The sequence below is a fragment of the Rhinichthys klamathensis genome, unplaced genomic scaffold, assembly GCF_029890125.1.
Source record: "Rhinichthys klamathensis goyatoka isolate OS25496 unplaced genomic scaffold, OSU_Roscu_1.1 h1tg000366l_1, whole genome shotgun sequence".
NCBI lineage: Eukaryota > Metazoa > Chordata > Actinopteri > Cypriniformes > Leuciscidae > Rhinichthys > Rhinichthys klamathensis.
In genome coordinates, this window is record NW_026606875.1 from 792,501 (window position 1) to 808,646 (window position 16,146).

Below are 16,146 nucleotides of genomic sequence, written 5' to 3' on the forward strand. Positions count from 1 at the left end.
CGTGTGTGTGTGTGTGTGTGTGTGTGTGTGTGTGAGATCTCAACCAGTGCACTGGACTCATGTTACCAGCGTGTGTTAGTGTGTGTGCGTGTGTGTGTGAGATCTCAACCAGTGCACTGGACTCATGTCACCTGCGTGTGTGTGTGTGAGTGTGTGAGATCTCAACCAGTGCACTGGACTCATGTCACCAGCGTGTGTGTGTGTGTGTGTGTGTGAGTGTGTGAGATCTCAACCAGTGCACTGGACTCATGTCACCAGCGTGTGTGTGTGCGTGTGTGTGTGTGTGCGTGTGTGTGTGTGTGTGTGTGAGATCTCAACCAGTGCACTGGACTCATGTCACCACCAGCGTGTGTGTGTGTGTGTGTGTGTGTGTGTGTGAGATCTCAACCAGTGCACTGGACTCATGTTACCAGCGTGTGTTAGTGTGTGTGCGTGTGTGTGTGAGATCTCAACCAGTGCACTGGACTCATGTCACCTGCGTGTGTGTGTGTGAGTGTGTGAGATCTCAACCAGTGCACTGGACTCATGTCACCAGCGTGTGTGCGTGTGTGTGTGAGATCTCAACCAGTGCACTGGGCTCATGTCACCAGCGTGTGTGCGTGTGTGTGTGAGATCTCAACCAGTGCACTGGACTCATGTCACCAGCGTGTGTGTGTGTGAGTGTGTGAGATCTCAACCAGTGCACTGGACTCATGTCACCAGTGTGAGTGTGTGTGTGTGTGATTGTGTGTGTGTATGTGTGTGTGTGTGTGTGTGTTAGGGGTGGGAATCTCTAGGCACCTCACGATTCGATTACATTCAGAGGGCTGCAATGCTAAAACGATTATCAATGCATCTTTTTTTGTGTGACTACTTGGTACTTTTAAAGCAAAGTATGTATAATGACCCATACAGAATTTACTTCATATATTAATTTTATTAATAAAACAAATGGAAGTGATTTGGTAAGTCAACTGTAAGGTAAACTGTAAGTAAATGAATACAAACTTCAGCATATTCTGAATCTCTAGCATAAAATAATAGACTTCTAACCAACATCCTCCTGTTATGTGCAATGAGCAATATAATCCTTCAGACAAAAAATGAATATTCATCTTGAGTAGCAAAATCACAAACAGCTTTCTTACAAAAATAAAGAATTATGTAGGATACCAGCAGCTCTCATACAAAAATAATGCTTGTGGACTTATGCATATTCTGAATAATTAGTAACATACAAAGCTGCTCTTATACACAAATAAATAATAAAGAGTCTAAGACATATGACTTGAAATTGTTGCTGTATACCACAATCAAAAACAGCTTATACCAAAAAAAAGTTAATGAACATCTGCAGAGAGCACAGTCAAAAATGTAACTTTTTGTGCCTAGCGTTGCACTGATATCATACACACTGTGCCTGTGGGGGCAGAACAGTAAACGTACATAACCTACGTATAACAGATCTATTTACAGCATATTGACGTGAAAACAAAACAATACAGAAAGCAGCTCTCATATAAAAATAGAAAAAAGGCCACAATGAAATTATGCAAATGTTCCATATGTTAGCTTTTAACGAAGAGGGGTGTCGTTCGGATCTTGCGCGCAGCCATCATGCGTCTGTTATGCGCACGCCACAGACTGGCCGGGCACTGCACTTCCGAGCTTCAAAGTTCCGCCTTTTGAGTTCCGTCAATATTACGTTATTAGAAAAAAAAAATTAAATCGATTTTTGACATTTGTGAATCGATTCAGAATCGTCCGCATCGCGATGCATCTAAGAATCGATTTTCCCCCCACCCCTAGTGTGTGTGTGTGTGTGTGTGTGAGTGTGTGAGATCTCAACCAGTGCACTGGACTCACCAGCATGTGTGTGTGTGTGTGTGTGTGTGTCTGTGTGTGTGTGTGTGTGTGAGATCTCAACCAGTGCACTGGACTCACCAGCATGTGTGTGTGTGTGTGTGTGTGTGTGTGTGTGTGTGTGTGTGAGTGTGAGAGTGTGTGAGATCTCAACCAGTGCACTGGACTCACCAGCATGTGTGTGTGTGTGTGTGTGTCTGTGTGTGTGTGTGTGTGTGTGTGTGTGTGTGTGAGATCTCAACCAGTGCACTGGACTCACCAGCATGTGTGTGTGTGTGTGTGTGTGTGAGTGTGAGAGTGTGTGAGATCTCAACCAGTGCACTGGACTCACCAGCATGTGTGTGTGTGTGTGTGTGTGTGTGTGTGTGTGTGTGTGTGTGTGTGTGTGTGTGTGTGTGTGTGTGTGTGTGAGAGATCTCAACCAGTGCACTGGACTCATGTCACCAGTGTGTGTGTGTGTGTGTGTGTGTGTGTGTGAGTGTGAGTGTGAGAGTGTGTGAGATCTCAACCAGTGCACTGGACTCACCAGCATGTGTGTGTGTGTCTGTGTGTGTGTGTGTGTGAGATCTCAACCAGTGCACTGGACTCATGTCACCAGCGTGTGTGTGTGTGTGTGTGTGTGTGTGTGTGAGTGTGTGAGATCTCAACCAGTGCACTGGACTCATGTCACCAGTGAGTGTGTGTGTGTGTGTGTGTGTGTGTGTGTGTGTGTGTGTGTGTGTGTGTGTGTGTGTGTGTGTGTGTGTGTGTGTGTGTGTGTGTGTGTGTGTGAGTGTGTGAGATCTCAACCAGTGCACTGGACTCATGTCACCAGCGTGTGTGTGTGTGAGAGAGAGAGTGTGTGAGTGTGTGAGATCTCAACCAGTGCACTGGACTCATGTCACCAGTGTGTGTGCTCTGATCTATTACGTTACACAGTTCTTTTTAGGAAAATAATATTTTAACCCTGATTCAAAAAGAAAAATGAAGAAATTATCTTTTGCTGAAGGAAAACTAGGCCTGTTGTATATCATTAATATTATTTGCATTGTGACATTTTCTTGACAGTTAGGCATTGTGTGTGTGTCTGTCTGTCTGTTTGTCTGTCTGTGTGTGTGTTTGTGTCTGTCTGTCTGTTTCTGTGTGTGTGTGTGTGTGTGTCTCTCTGTTTGTAAGTGTATGTACAGTTTATATAAATATTTTTTATATTTTCTTTTATGTACACACGCACACACACACACACACACACACACTTAATCGATTTGACAGCACTGTTAAGTATTAAAATAGTGAAACTGCACAGAAATGTGTGTATGAAGTAACAGCTACTACTATAAGTATGCAATGTAGTATTTGTTCACTGCCTTTTAAATTATGCTAATTTTAATCTTTAAAAAATTGCTCACAGTGTTTTAGTGTTTCAGTATTAAAATAATACGTATTTTAGTAATAAAGTGCATTAAATGCAGTGCAGTAAATTGTCATGAAAATAACATCACAGTGCAAAAAAATAATAATCTTAATTATGTAAAATACTATTTCTTTTGATTTTAAGGTAAAATATTTCTATATGAGATTCACATTTGACAGCAACATTGTGTCCGGTGTGTCTCTAATACAGCGAGCTGATTGGCCGGAGTGTTCTCTAATACAGCGAGCTGATTGGCTGGAGTGTTCTCTAATACAGCGAGCTGATTGGCCGGTGTGTCTCTAATACAGCGAGCTGATTGGCCGGTGTGTCTCTAATACAGCGAGCTGATTGGCCGGTGTGTCTTTAATACTGCGAGCTGATTGGCCGGTGTGTCTCTAATACAGCAAGCTGATTGGCCGGAGTGTTCTCTAATACAGCGAGCTGATTGGCCGGAGTATTCTCTAATACAGCGAGCTGATTGGCCGGTGTGTCTCTAATACAGCGAGCTGATTGGCCGGTGTGTCTCTAATACAGCGAGCTGATTGGCCGGTGTGTCTCTAATACAGCGAGCTGATTGGCCGGACTGTTCTCTAATACAGCGAGCTGATTGGCCGGAGTGTTCTCTAATACAGCGAGCTGATTGGCCGGTGTGTCTCTAATACAGCGAGCTGATTGGCCGGAGTGTTCTCTAATACAGCGAGCTGATTGGCCGGAGTGTTCTCTAATACAGCGAGCTGATTGGCCGGTGTGTCTCTAATACAGCGAGCTGATTGGCCGGAGTGTTCTCTAATACAGCGAGCTGATTGGCCAGTGTGTCTCTAATACAGCGAGCTGATTGGCCGGAGTGTTCTCTAATACAGCGAGCTGATTTGCCGGTGTGTTCTCTAAAACAGCGAGCTGATTGGCCGGTGTGTTCTCTAAAACAGCGAGCTGATTTGCCGGTGTGTCTCTAATACAGCGAGCTGATTGGCCGGTGTGTTCTCTAATACAGCGAGCTGATTGGCCAGTGTGTCTCTAATACAGCGAGCTGATTGGCCGGAGTGTTCTCTAATACAGCGAGCTGATTGGCCGGTGTGTCTCTAATACAGCGAGCTGATTGGCCGGTGTGTCTTTAATACTGCGAGCTGATTGGCCGGTGTGTCTCTAATACAGCGAGCTGATTGGCCGGAGTGTTCTCTAATACAGCGAGCTGATTGGCCGGAGTATTCTCTAATACAGCGAGCTGATTGGCCGGTGTGTCTCTAATACAGCGAGCTGATTGGCCGGTGTGTCTCTAATACAGCGAGCTGATTGGCCGGTGTGTCTCTAATACAGCGAGCTGATTGGCCGGAGTGTTCTCTAATACAGCGAGCTGATTGGCCGGAGTGTTCTCTAATACAGCGAGCTGATTGGCCGGTGTGTCTCTAATACAGCGAGCTGATTGGCCGGAGTGTTCTCTAATACAGCGAGCTGATTGGCCAGTGTGTCTCTAATACAGCGAGCTGATTGGCCGGAGTGTTCTCTAATACAGCGAGCTGATTTGCCGGAGTGTTCTCTAATACAGCGAGCTGATTGGCCGGAGTGTTCTCTAATACAGCGAGCTGATTGGCCGGTGTGTCTCTAATACAGCGAGCTGATTGGCCGGAGTGTTCTCTAATACAGCGAGCTGATTGGCCGGAGTGTTCTCTAATACAGCGAGCTGATTGGCCAGTGTGTTCTCTAAAACAGCGAGCTGATTGGCCGGAGTGTTCTCTAATACAGCGAGCTGATTGGCCAGTGTGTCTCTAATACAGCGAGCTGATTGGCCGGTGTGTCTCTAATACAGCGAGCTGATTGGCCGGTGTGTTCTCTAAAACAGCGAGCTGATTTGCCGGTGTGTCTCTAATACAGCGAGCTGATTGGCCGGTGTGTTCTCTAATACAGCGAGCTGATTGGCCAGTGTGTCTCTAATACAGCGAGCTGATTGGCCGGAGTGTTCTCTAATACAGCGAGCTGATTGGCCGGAGTGTTCTCTAATACAGCGAGCTGATTGGCCGGAGTGTTCTCTAATACAGCGAGCTGATTTGCCGGTGTGTCTCTAATACAGCGAGCTGATTGGCCAGTGTGTTCTCTAATACAGCGAGCTGATTGGCCGGAGTGTTCTCTAATACAGCGAGCTGATTTGCCGGTGTGTCTAATACAGCGAGCTGATTGGCCGGTGTGTTCTCTAATACAGCGAGCTGATTTGCCGGTGTGTCTCTAATACAGCGAGCTGATTGGCCGGAGTGTTCTCTAATACAGCGAGGTGATTGGCCGGTGTGTTCTCTAAAACAGCGAGCTGATTTGCTGGTGTGTCTCTAATACAGCGAGCTGATTGGCCGGTGTGTTCTCTAATACAGCGAGCTGATTGGCCAGTGTGTCTCTAATACAGCGAGCTGATTGGCCGGAGTGTTCTCTAATACAGCGAGCTGATTGGCCGGAGTGTTCTCTAATACAGCGAGCTGATTGGCCGGAGTGTTCTCTAATACAGCGAGCTGATTGGCCGGTGTGTCTCTAATACAGCGAGCTGATTGGCCGGAGTGTTCTCTAATACAGCGAGCTGATTGGCCGGAGTGTTCTCTAATACAGCGAGCTGATTGGCCGGTGTGTCTCTAATACAGCGAGCTGATTGGCCGGAGTGTTCTCTAATACAGCGAGCTGATTGGCCGGAGTGTTCTCTAATACAGCGAGCTGATTGGCCGGTGTGTCTCTAATACAGCGAGCTGATTGGCCGGAGTGTTCTCTAATACAGCGAGCTGATTGGCCGGAGTGTTCTCTAATACAGCGAGCTGATTGGCCGGAGTGTTCTCTAATACAGCGAGCTGATTTGCCGGTGTGTCTCTAATACAGCGAGCTGATTGGCCGGAGTGTTCTCTAATACAGCGAGCTGATTGGCCGGAGTGTTCTCTAATACAGCGAGCTGATTGGCCGGAGTGTTCTCTAATACAGCGAGCTGATTGGCCGGAGTGTTCTCTAATACAGCGAGCTGATTTGCCGGTGTGTCTCTAATACAGCGAGCTGATTTGCCGGTGTGTCTCTAATACAGCGAGCTGATTGGCCGGAGAGTTCTCTAATACAGCGAGCTGATTGGCCGGAGTGTTCTCTAATACAGCGAGCTGATTGGCTGGAGCTGGCGATGACATCATAACGGGACTGAATGTGGCGCATCATAGATCAGGATCTAAAGAGGATTCAGGAATAATGGGAAAACTCGGATAACAGCGGCGGTTACTCGATTAAAGCTCCCAGAATCCTCGAGCAGAAGCATTAAACCACGAGTTTTGGCAAAGAAACACACTTTTACACGAGTGTTACTCTCTGGATTTTTGGGTTGTTTGTTGCAGGACTTTTAAATATGTGAGAAAGTGTCCAAAATATGTTTCTAGTTGTTTTATTGTATTTTATTACGTGCACGCCTATTGGATCATCCTTCTTCGGAAGTGTTTCGTTTGGTTCCTGATCTGTTTCTCCCGCGGTGTGTGTGTGTGTGTGTGTGTGTGTGTGTGTAATTGTTTCCCGACTCCCTTGAGCTACGGATTCTGTAACTGAATACGCTGCTCCATATTTAGAAGTGTCTAAAGTTCACGCTTGTTTGTGCGTCTGATGTGCACGTGCGTGTGTGTGTGTGTGTGTGTGTAAATATTCAGAGGAAGGCAGTAAATGTGTGCTGGCTGGAATTCTCTGCGTGTGAGAGCTTGTCCTCCGTTATGAAAGACCCTTTAACTGAGTCTCGGCATTCACAGCTGAGCTTTTAACTCGATAACCTCGATCGCACACACACCTCGATCGCACACACACACTCCGTAATGACCCGAACCCTGCAGCGGAACGACATCTGAAGCGTTTCTCTGTGAGTCTCAGCCAAATGCATGTCTCGGGTCTCGATGCTCTGGAAACAGGGTTTTCTTCATCAGTTTAAAGCGCTCATTGATGAAGAAGTCTTGACGTTGTTTTTAGGCTCTACTCGACAGAGTTGTGTGGAACTCATTACAAGTAACTTGAGTTACGTAATCAGATTACTTTTTCAAGTAGTAAAGTAACGCACTACTTTTAAAATTTACAACAAAATATCTGAGTTACTTTTTCAAATAAGTGACGAAAGTTACTTTTGCACATTTATTGACTGACAGCTCTCCTGTCCCCATGACAAATCATGTGTGTGTGTGTGCGTGTGTGTAAACATGATGCTTATTGTAGTTCTAGACTAAATGTGAACATACATTTACTCATCTCACTTGCAAAAAAAAAGATTCAATGTTATTCCAAATGAATAAAATCAGTGAAATGCGGAATCACACTATGCAAACTAATAACTAAATATGTAAAATAAAACATAGATTTTTATGCATTTAATCTCACTTTATTGGCCGATGTACTTGCTTCTGGCCTTCGATGATTCAGTTAAACTATAGATTTTTTTTTGTTTTCTTGGTAAAGAAAGTGTTAAACTTTCTTCTCCTGCATCTCTTCTTCTGTTGATATTTTCTAAAAAAGTAACTAAGTAAAGCAATTAGTTACTTTTCAAGGGGGTAACACAATATTGTAATGCATTACTTATTGTAATGCAAGTAGCTTTCCCCAACACTGCTACTAGAACAGGTTTTCCTGCTTGAATGTTGATTATTTTCCTCATATTCTCTATTGTTGCGGCTCCTCTCTTCCCAGTCTGTCAGTAACGCTCTGTTTACTTCCTGTCTCTATGAAGCCCCTCCTTCTGAAAAGCACACTGTGCTCTGATTGGTCGGCTGGATCAGTGTGTTGTGATTGGTTGAGCGCTTCGAGTGTGTTTGGGAAATGCCCCGCCCCTTTCCATAACCACCAGTTTAACACACTACTAACTAACTCAACAAGGCCCCGCCCCTTTATTCTGCGCATTAATTATTTAGAAAGCAGAATAATAGGTCCTTTTTAAAGTAATATTGTATTTTCCCCCATAAAGTCCAAAGGTAAAGTCCACCCAAAAGTGTCTTTGGTTCACTGCAGTTTTAAGCAGAAAATACTCAGCAATGCTTATGAATTTACACATGGTGTGTCTTAAAGCGTATTAAAAACACCACATAGACACAAAAACAACATTAAAAGCTGGATTTTCACCACAGGGGGACTTTAAAAGTTACCAGTCCTCAGAATATTTTGTTGTATGAATATCTAAACATTCAATATATCAGAAGAAAGAACAGTTTCATAAAAAAAAAAATTCATAAAACCGAGTACATCCAATGGGTCCAACACTCAGTAACATTAGTCAGTTTTGATTTATACGCTGTTAATGTTTGACGATCACGTTATAATCGGATATAATCGGATATATAAGATGATTAATAGCGCCCCCTAGCATATAACAACTCAATTCACATTTATTTGCACATCGCTTTTCACAACACACATCATTTCAAAGCCAAATTTGCCCAGTGGCCTCTGTCCATCATGGCCTCCTAATAATCCCCATATATATGTACACTGATTGGCTTCATCACTCTGTCTCCTCTCCACCAGTAAGCTGGTGTGTGGTGAGCGTTCTGGCGCACTATGGCTGCCGTCGCATCATCCAGGTGGAGCTGCACACTGGTGGTGGTTGAGGAGATTCCCCCTTCCATGTGAAGCGCTTTGAGTGCCTAGAAAAGCGCTATATAAATGTAATGAATTAAAGCAGATTTACAGAAAATGCATGAGTCTGTTACGATTTACAGTGATCTGTTATTATCAGAGGAAACTGTCTAAGTTATGTATTTCAGGAATATTTCATATACATAATTACAGTTTATTATTTTGAACAATGTAATAATTTAATGGAGAAACAACGAGCTCACTGAAGTAATGCATACTTGTTTGTTAACAAATGATTATGACATTTAGAGAAACTTAGCACTGGTGTGTGTTAATTCAGAGTTTGTGTCGTCTGAAGTGAAACAGTGGAAACACGGATTTTCCCAGTGGAAGGGAAAGAGTTAATTCTGTGTCAAAATCATAATGAGAACATTATAATAATTGTGTGTTTGGGACATGGCTTATAATGGTGAAACTTAAGTTTTTGTAATCAGGCTCTTAAAAATGATATAAAAATTTGTATTTAGATTTATCGGCCAATATATCGGTTATCGGCTTTCAAATATAAAGAATTATCGGTTATCGGCTTTCAAATGTAAAGAATTATCGGTTATTGGCTTTCAAATGTAAAGAATTATCGGTTATCGGCTTTCAAATATAAAGAATTATCGGTTATTGGCTTTCAAATAAAAAGAATTATCGGTTATCGGCTTTCAAATGTAAAGAATTATCGGTTATCGGCTTTCAAATATAAAGAATTATCGGTTATTGGCTTTCAAATAAAAAGAATTATCGGTTATCGGCTTTCAAATGTAAAGAATTATCGGTTATTGGCTTTCAAATAAAAAGAATTATCGGTTATCGGCTTTCAAATGTAAAGAATTATCGGTTATTGGCTTTCAAATGTAAAGAATTATCGGTTATCGGCTTTCAAATTTAAAGAATTATCGGTTATCGGCTTTCAAATTTAAAGAATAGGCTCTATGCACGATCGCTTCCGTGTTTTGTCTCAGCCCGCCCAGTTACATCGGGTGCTGCGTCGCAAGCCGTTTTTGCATTAGGTGGAGATAATGGCGAATTACACTCAATGTTTACAAGAACTTCCAGTGGTTAACGTAAATGATGTTAACAATATTGTGAGGCAGTTAGCTGTCACACATAAGAGTAAGAAAGAGAAGGGCATTAAATTATATATTTCGAGCTACATCGACAACTTTGAGGGTGAGTAATCTCTCCTATCATGCGAAATCCGACTAGCGAATCAGTTTCTAAAATTGTTGTCTCGTTTCTGAGAAAATTAATTTTATTAAAGTTTGGCCGCTAGTACACTTCGCTATAGAACGCGCTATGCTGAGGTAAAGACACTGGCTGAGATTCTACCGGCAATACGTCAGCAGCGTTCGTGCATAGAGTCTGTTATCGGTTATCGGCTTTCAAAGATAAAGAATTATCGGTTATCGGCATTCAAATGTAAAGAATTATCGGTTATCGGCTTTCAAATATAAAGAATTATCGGTTATCGGCTTTCAAATATAAATAATTATCGGTTATCGGCTTTCAAATATAAAGAATTATCGGTTAGAGGCTTTCAAATATAAAGAATTATCGGTTATCGGCTTTCAAATATAAAGAATTATCGGTATCGGTCAAAATGTTCATATTGTGATTTGTGGATGTCAAAAAGAAAATAACTACAGTCGTGTTGTTCCCTCTGAACAGTGTGAATTACAAATTATTGCGGACAATCAAATGACAGAACAGAATGAATAAATCTGTGTGTGTGTGTTTTAAACTCGAGGCGTGTGTGATTCAGGTCGACGCTGACACCTTGTTTTTCCTCTTTCCTTGTCCTCCATCTCCGCGTCTCCACAGGAGAATCAGCCGAGGAGGAAAGATCCGTTAAAGAGCTTATCGAGAGCTCAAATCCTGCTTGCATAAGAGCGGCCTCACATGCTTCAGTCTGGAGCGCTTCAGCTGTACCGACACACACACTCGAGCATCTGTGATCATACACTGACACTGTTTTCACGAGTCAAACCGTCTGGGAATGAGAATGAGAAACGTGATAATGCATATCACAACCATCTTTACCGTAGCGTGTCACAGCAAGACTTAATCTCGTCCGTAAATCACGTCCCACACACACACGTACACACACGCACACACACACACACACACACACACACACACACACACACACACACACACACACACACACACACACGTACACACACACACACACACACACTCACACGTACACACACACACGTACACACACACACACACACACACACACACACACACACACACACACACACACGTACACACACACACACACTCACACGTACACACACACACGTACACACACACACACACACACGTACACACACACACACGTACACACACACACACACACACACACACATGTACTGTACAAACACACACACGTACAGTAGAGCTGCAGGATTGGGGATGAACTGAGAATCAACGTTTGTTTGTTTAAAATATAGATCACGATGTAAAGTGAGATATTTCATGCTTTATTTGTTGTAATTGGGATGATTATGGCTTACAGCTTATTAGCACAACATTCTAATTTTGAATTTGGGGTTTTCATATCTGTAAGCCATAATCATCAACATTATAACAAATAAAGGCTTGAAATATCTCACTTTGCATGTAATGAGTCTATATAATATATTAGTTTCACCTTTTAAGTTGAATCACTGAAATAAATGAACTTTTGCACCATATTCTCGTTTCTCGCGTTTCACCGGTACACTAATGTACTATCTGAATTTACATTTATGGACTACCGATGAGCATTAGAAACTTAATCTAAATCTTTTGAATGGTAGTGTACATATTGCATAACTTGTTTTGGACTAATCGAATGTCATGTGACTTGGAATGTCATGGATCTGCAAGAACATTAGCAGGAACGTCCTCATCGCGAACTCTTGGATCATTCCCGAATCCCAGAATCCCGTGGGGGGGAACCGGCCTCCGGAGCCTGGAATCCTCTGGCGTCTCGACACACACACGCACACACACACACTGTAATGAAGCGTTTGAGTTTTATTTTCAGGTCTCCTTTTGACCTCTGGAAACACACACTGACCAAAGCGCTCCAAGTCGCTTGCATTGTTTCGTGTGAAAGTGTGTGAGATCCACAGCTTTATAACGCGCTTCTACAGTGTGTGTTTGCGGCTCAATGCGTTTTGTAAGCAACATTTGTCATTTCATGTCCTGATCCAGTAGTTTTTACTGAGATGTGCTGCAGAAGAGTGTGTGTGTCATGAAACCCGCTCAAATATACAGTAGTTTTGTGGCAGTCAGTCCATAACTCTTGCTTTGAGTTCATAATGTTCTCCTAAATGTTGATAATTCAACTTTGAAAGAGATAAGTATTTAAAATTGTGTTATTCTCACAGCGAATGTTTTCCACATTTTTTCATCCACTGGAGGTTTTTCAGGAAAACATCACATATAAACATCCAAATAAAATATAAACATTATTTTTTTAAATGGAGAAACGGTAACTGTAATTTTAGTATTATGTATATACTATTATAGATGTGAAGTTGCTTTTATTTGTATATTTTAGCTGTAAAATGTGATATATAAAACTGAAAATCAAAAAATAAATGCTACTTCAAAATATCAATAAATCCAGAATTGTATATAAATAATACTAAAATTACAAGTTCTTTTTTCTTTTACATTTTTTCATATTTTGTTTGACAAAATGAAAGTTAGTTGTATAGTTTAAAATATTATATAAATAAATATATAAAAATCATTTGTGTCAAATTAAATATGAAAATGTATTTTTTTAAATAGTAAAAACTTGTAAACGTGTTATTTTAGCATAATTTATATACTATTATAATTTTTATTTTTATTTTGAAGTAGTTTTTATTTTTATATTTTCAACTCTATGAATTTGTCAAATTAAATATGAAAATTACAATTTTTAAATAGAAAGATGATTAGTAAACTTAGCATTATTTATATACTATTATAGATTTATTGATATTTTGAAGTACCTTTTTTTATATTTTCAACTGTGCAACTATCACATTTACAGTGTTGTTTCTTTCTTTTCTCTTACACAACAGTATTACTGTTAGTATTATGTAGTTTTTAAGTTTATTATTTAGTGCTTTTGTCAGTTTATCAGTTTTAGTTTTTTTTTGTTAAATATTTTCTAAATGCAATGCACGATATATCGGCAACGTATCGGTATCGGCCGATATATGTTCATATTTAATGTTATCGTTATCGGCCTGATAAGAAAATGTGTCCGATATATTAAAGCCGATAAATAATGTATTATTTCCTTCAGCTGAGACTCTTCAGATGCACTGTTCTACATGATGGCTTTAAATTTATTGAAATATGATTGGAATCACTTTAATAAGTGCAACATGTGCAGTGCAAGTCTGTCATAAAATCATAATGAGAACATCATAATTGTGTGTTTGGGACATGGCTTATAATGGTGAAACTTAAGTTTTTGTAATCAGGCTCTCAAAAATGATATAAAATTTGTATTTAGATTTATCGGCCAATATATCGGTTATCGGCTTTCAAATATAAAGAATTATCGGTTATCGGCTTTCAAATATATAAACAATTATCGGTTATCAGCTTTCAAATATAAAGAATTATCGGTTATCGGCTTTCAAATATAAAGAATTATCGGTTATCGGCTTTCAAATATATAAACAATTATCAGTTATCGGCTCTCAAATATATAAACAATTATCGGTTATCGGCTTTCAAATATATAAACAATTGTCGGTTATCGGCTTTCAAATATAAAGAATTATCGGTTATCGGCTTTCAAATATAAAGAATTATCGGTTATCGGCTTTCAAATATATAAACAATTATCGGTTATCGACTTTCAAATATAAAGAATTATCGGTTATCGGCTTTCATAAAATGTTCATATCGGTGCATCCCTATTATATTTTATTTCAGCTTTATTCAATTAACAAAAATGTTTATTGAGTAGTTTATTGAGAACAACACTAGTTGCAAATATTAGAATTAGTTTGCAGAAGTAATGAAAGATTCAGAACAACTTCCTGAAATCAGTCGCGTCTCGTGTAATCCATCAATCAGTGTTTCACCCGCACGTCAAGAAAGACGCTTTGTTTGCATTGAAACATCCGTCAGGAATCATCACTGAAAGATAATTACAGATGTTTTCTGATTAATTTCTCTTTTAATCACTCCCGGATAAACGTAAATGTGCAGCGAGGCGGATTAGCTGAGGTGACGTGACGCTAACAGACAGCAGACAAACGGCTAGCAGTGACATCAGGGGCAATCCACCTGTCACTCAAGTGGCCACGCCCTTAATTATGCACAACTTTAAGGCTTAATATCATTTAAACGGATGAGTTATAAAAAAATTCACCCCTCTCACAGTCGTCATGAAGGGCAACATTAGCTATATAGACCAAAACCACTTTTTGCACCAGACTGTAAACATGTTTTTTTCTGCTGTAAAGTTGGGCATTTTAACATGCGGGTCTATCGGATTGAGTCTCTTCTGCAGCCGGCCTCTAGTGGCCAGTGGAGGAACTGCAGATTCAAGAGAGAGAGTTGCTGCGTTTTTCTTCATAGCCCCGATGGAGTGTGATATTTTGAAGTAGCTTTTATTTATTTTTATTTTTTTCTATCAATTTATTTGTCATTTGTCAAATCAAATATGAAAAATATCTTTGAATAGAAATACAACTCTAGTTTGTATTGATATTTTGAAGTAGCTTTTATTTTTTATATTTCCAACTACAACTATCACATTTTCTGCATTTGTCAAATTAAATATAAAAAAATATTTTTAAATAGAAAAATAACTGTAGACTTAGAATTTTAGTATTATGCAGTTTTTATTGATATTTCGAAGTAGTTTTTTATTTTCAGATTTCATAGTTTATTTAGTGCTTTTGTCAGTTTATTAGTTTTCGTTTTGCGTTAAATATTTCCTAAATTATTTACATTTATTTTTTATTTCAGTTAGTAATTTTAGTACTTACAACTTATTCCATGGCAAAATATCTAATATTAATTTAGTTTAAGTTTTTTATCTAATACTTATATTTTATTTTATATCAGCTTTATCATTACTGAAAGATATAGCAGCCGGATTTTAGATTCGATTTTTTTTTTTTCGCTTGATCAAACCGAATGGACTTGCATGTTTTTGTGCTAATCACAGATTCATTAATTTAAACTCATATTCCACCCATAAAATATATTTCATGTCAGTTTGATTATGCACTGTTGTTCTAACCGAACGCTCTTGCATGATGTGCTAATCATAGAAAAATCCTTTAAATTAGCGATAAATCGAAGTTTCCTTTGTGACGTTTTGCGTTTTTCTTTCGTAGCACCGATGGAGTGTGTCGCCGGGTCGTCAGGTGTGTATCCGCGAGACCTTTTCGCACCGTTCAACCACATCACCGTCTCCAAAAAGCGCAACTGGCTCCAGCAGAGCGTTCTCAGGCCCCGGCTAGCCGACGACAACGACGCCGACGACGAGGGCGAGATTTGGTACAACCCCATTCCTGAGGACGAGGAGCCCCACTGCGTTCCCGCCATCACGGTGTCTCACACGGGTCCTGTGGTCGACGGCGACGGAGCCGGCGAAAGACCGACACTCGCGTGCAAAACGCAGGAGGAGAACCTCACCGTCAGAGCGACAGGTATTTTAAATGTTTATGCTAGTTGTTTTACTTTGAAATGTTCGTTTTCCGTGTTGGAATGCCAATTTTCATCGTCAATTGCGTTCGTTCTTGTTGCGTGTCTCAAACTGGCGACCCGCGTGAGCACCGAGTCTGTGGAGGCGGGAGAAACGACCATCTCCGATATTTTTAATTGCAGTACCTGTTTCCACCACTAGCTGTCATTCTTACAGACTGCACCTTTAAATGTGTAATACATAATATTTAGGAGGATCTGTTGACAGAAATGCAATATCATATTCATAACTATGTTTTCAGTGTTGTATAAAGACCTTACATAATAATCTGTTAAAAAGATAAATAAATAAAAAATTAAACAGAATAAGAAATTACTGTTGCAATTCAAGTATTGTCATATAAAATATAATATTAATAATTATTGTTATTATTATTAAATAAAAGTATTAAACAAAATGTTTTTATAATAATATAATAATTAAAATTATAATTATTGTTATATGAGGATTATTATTATTATTACTAAATAAAAATATGAATCAAAAACTATTGTACCATTTATATTTTAAGAGATGTTATGTAATCGAGTATTTAATAATATTATCATTACATTGTTATTACTACTAAATAAAAATGTTAAACAAATTAGAA

The 16,146-nt window shown here is 39.9% G+C and overlaps 1 protein-coding gene across 2 annotated transcripts in view; it reads left to right on the plus strand.

Moving 5' to 3' along the window:
* The window catches only part of syde2 (synapse defective 1, Rho GTPase, homolog 2 (C. elegans)), a 45,775-nt gene that overhangs the window by 3,102 nt on the left and 26,527 nt on the right, over positions 1–16,146 (plus strand). For both annotated transcript variants that reach the window (XM_056233316.1, XM_056233317.1), the window contains exon 2: positions 15,184–15,498. In XM_056233316.1, the coding sequence (XP_056089291.1) occupies positions 15,184–15,498 (315 nt within the window). The remainder of the gene's footprint in view (positions 1–15,183; positions 15,499–16,146) is intronic.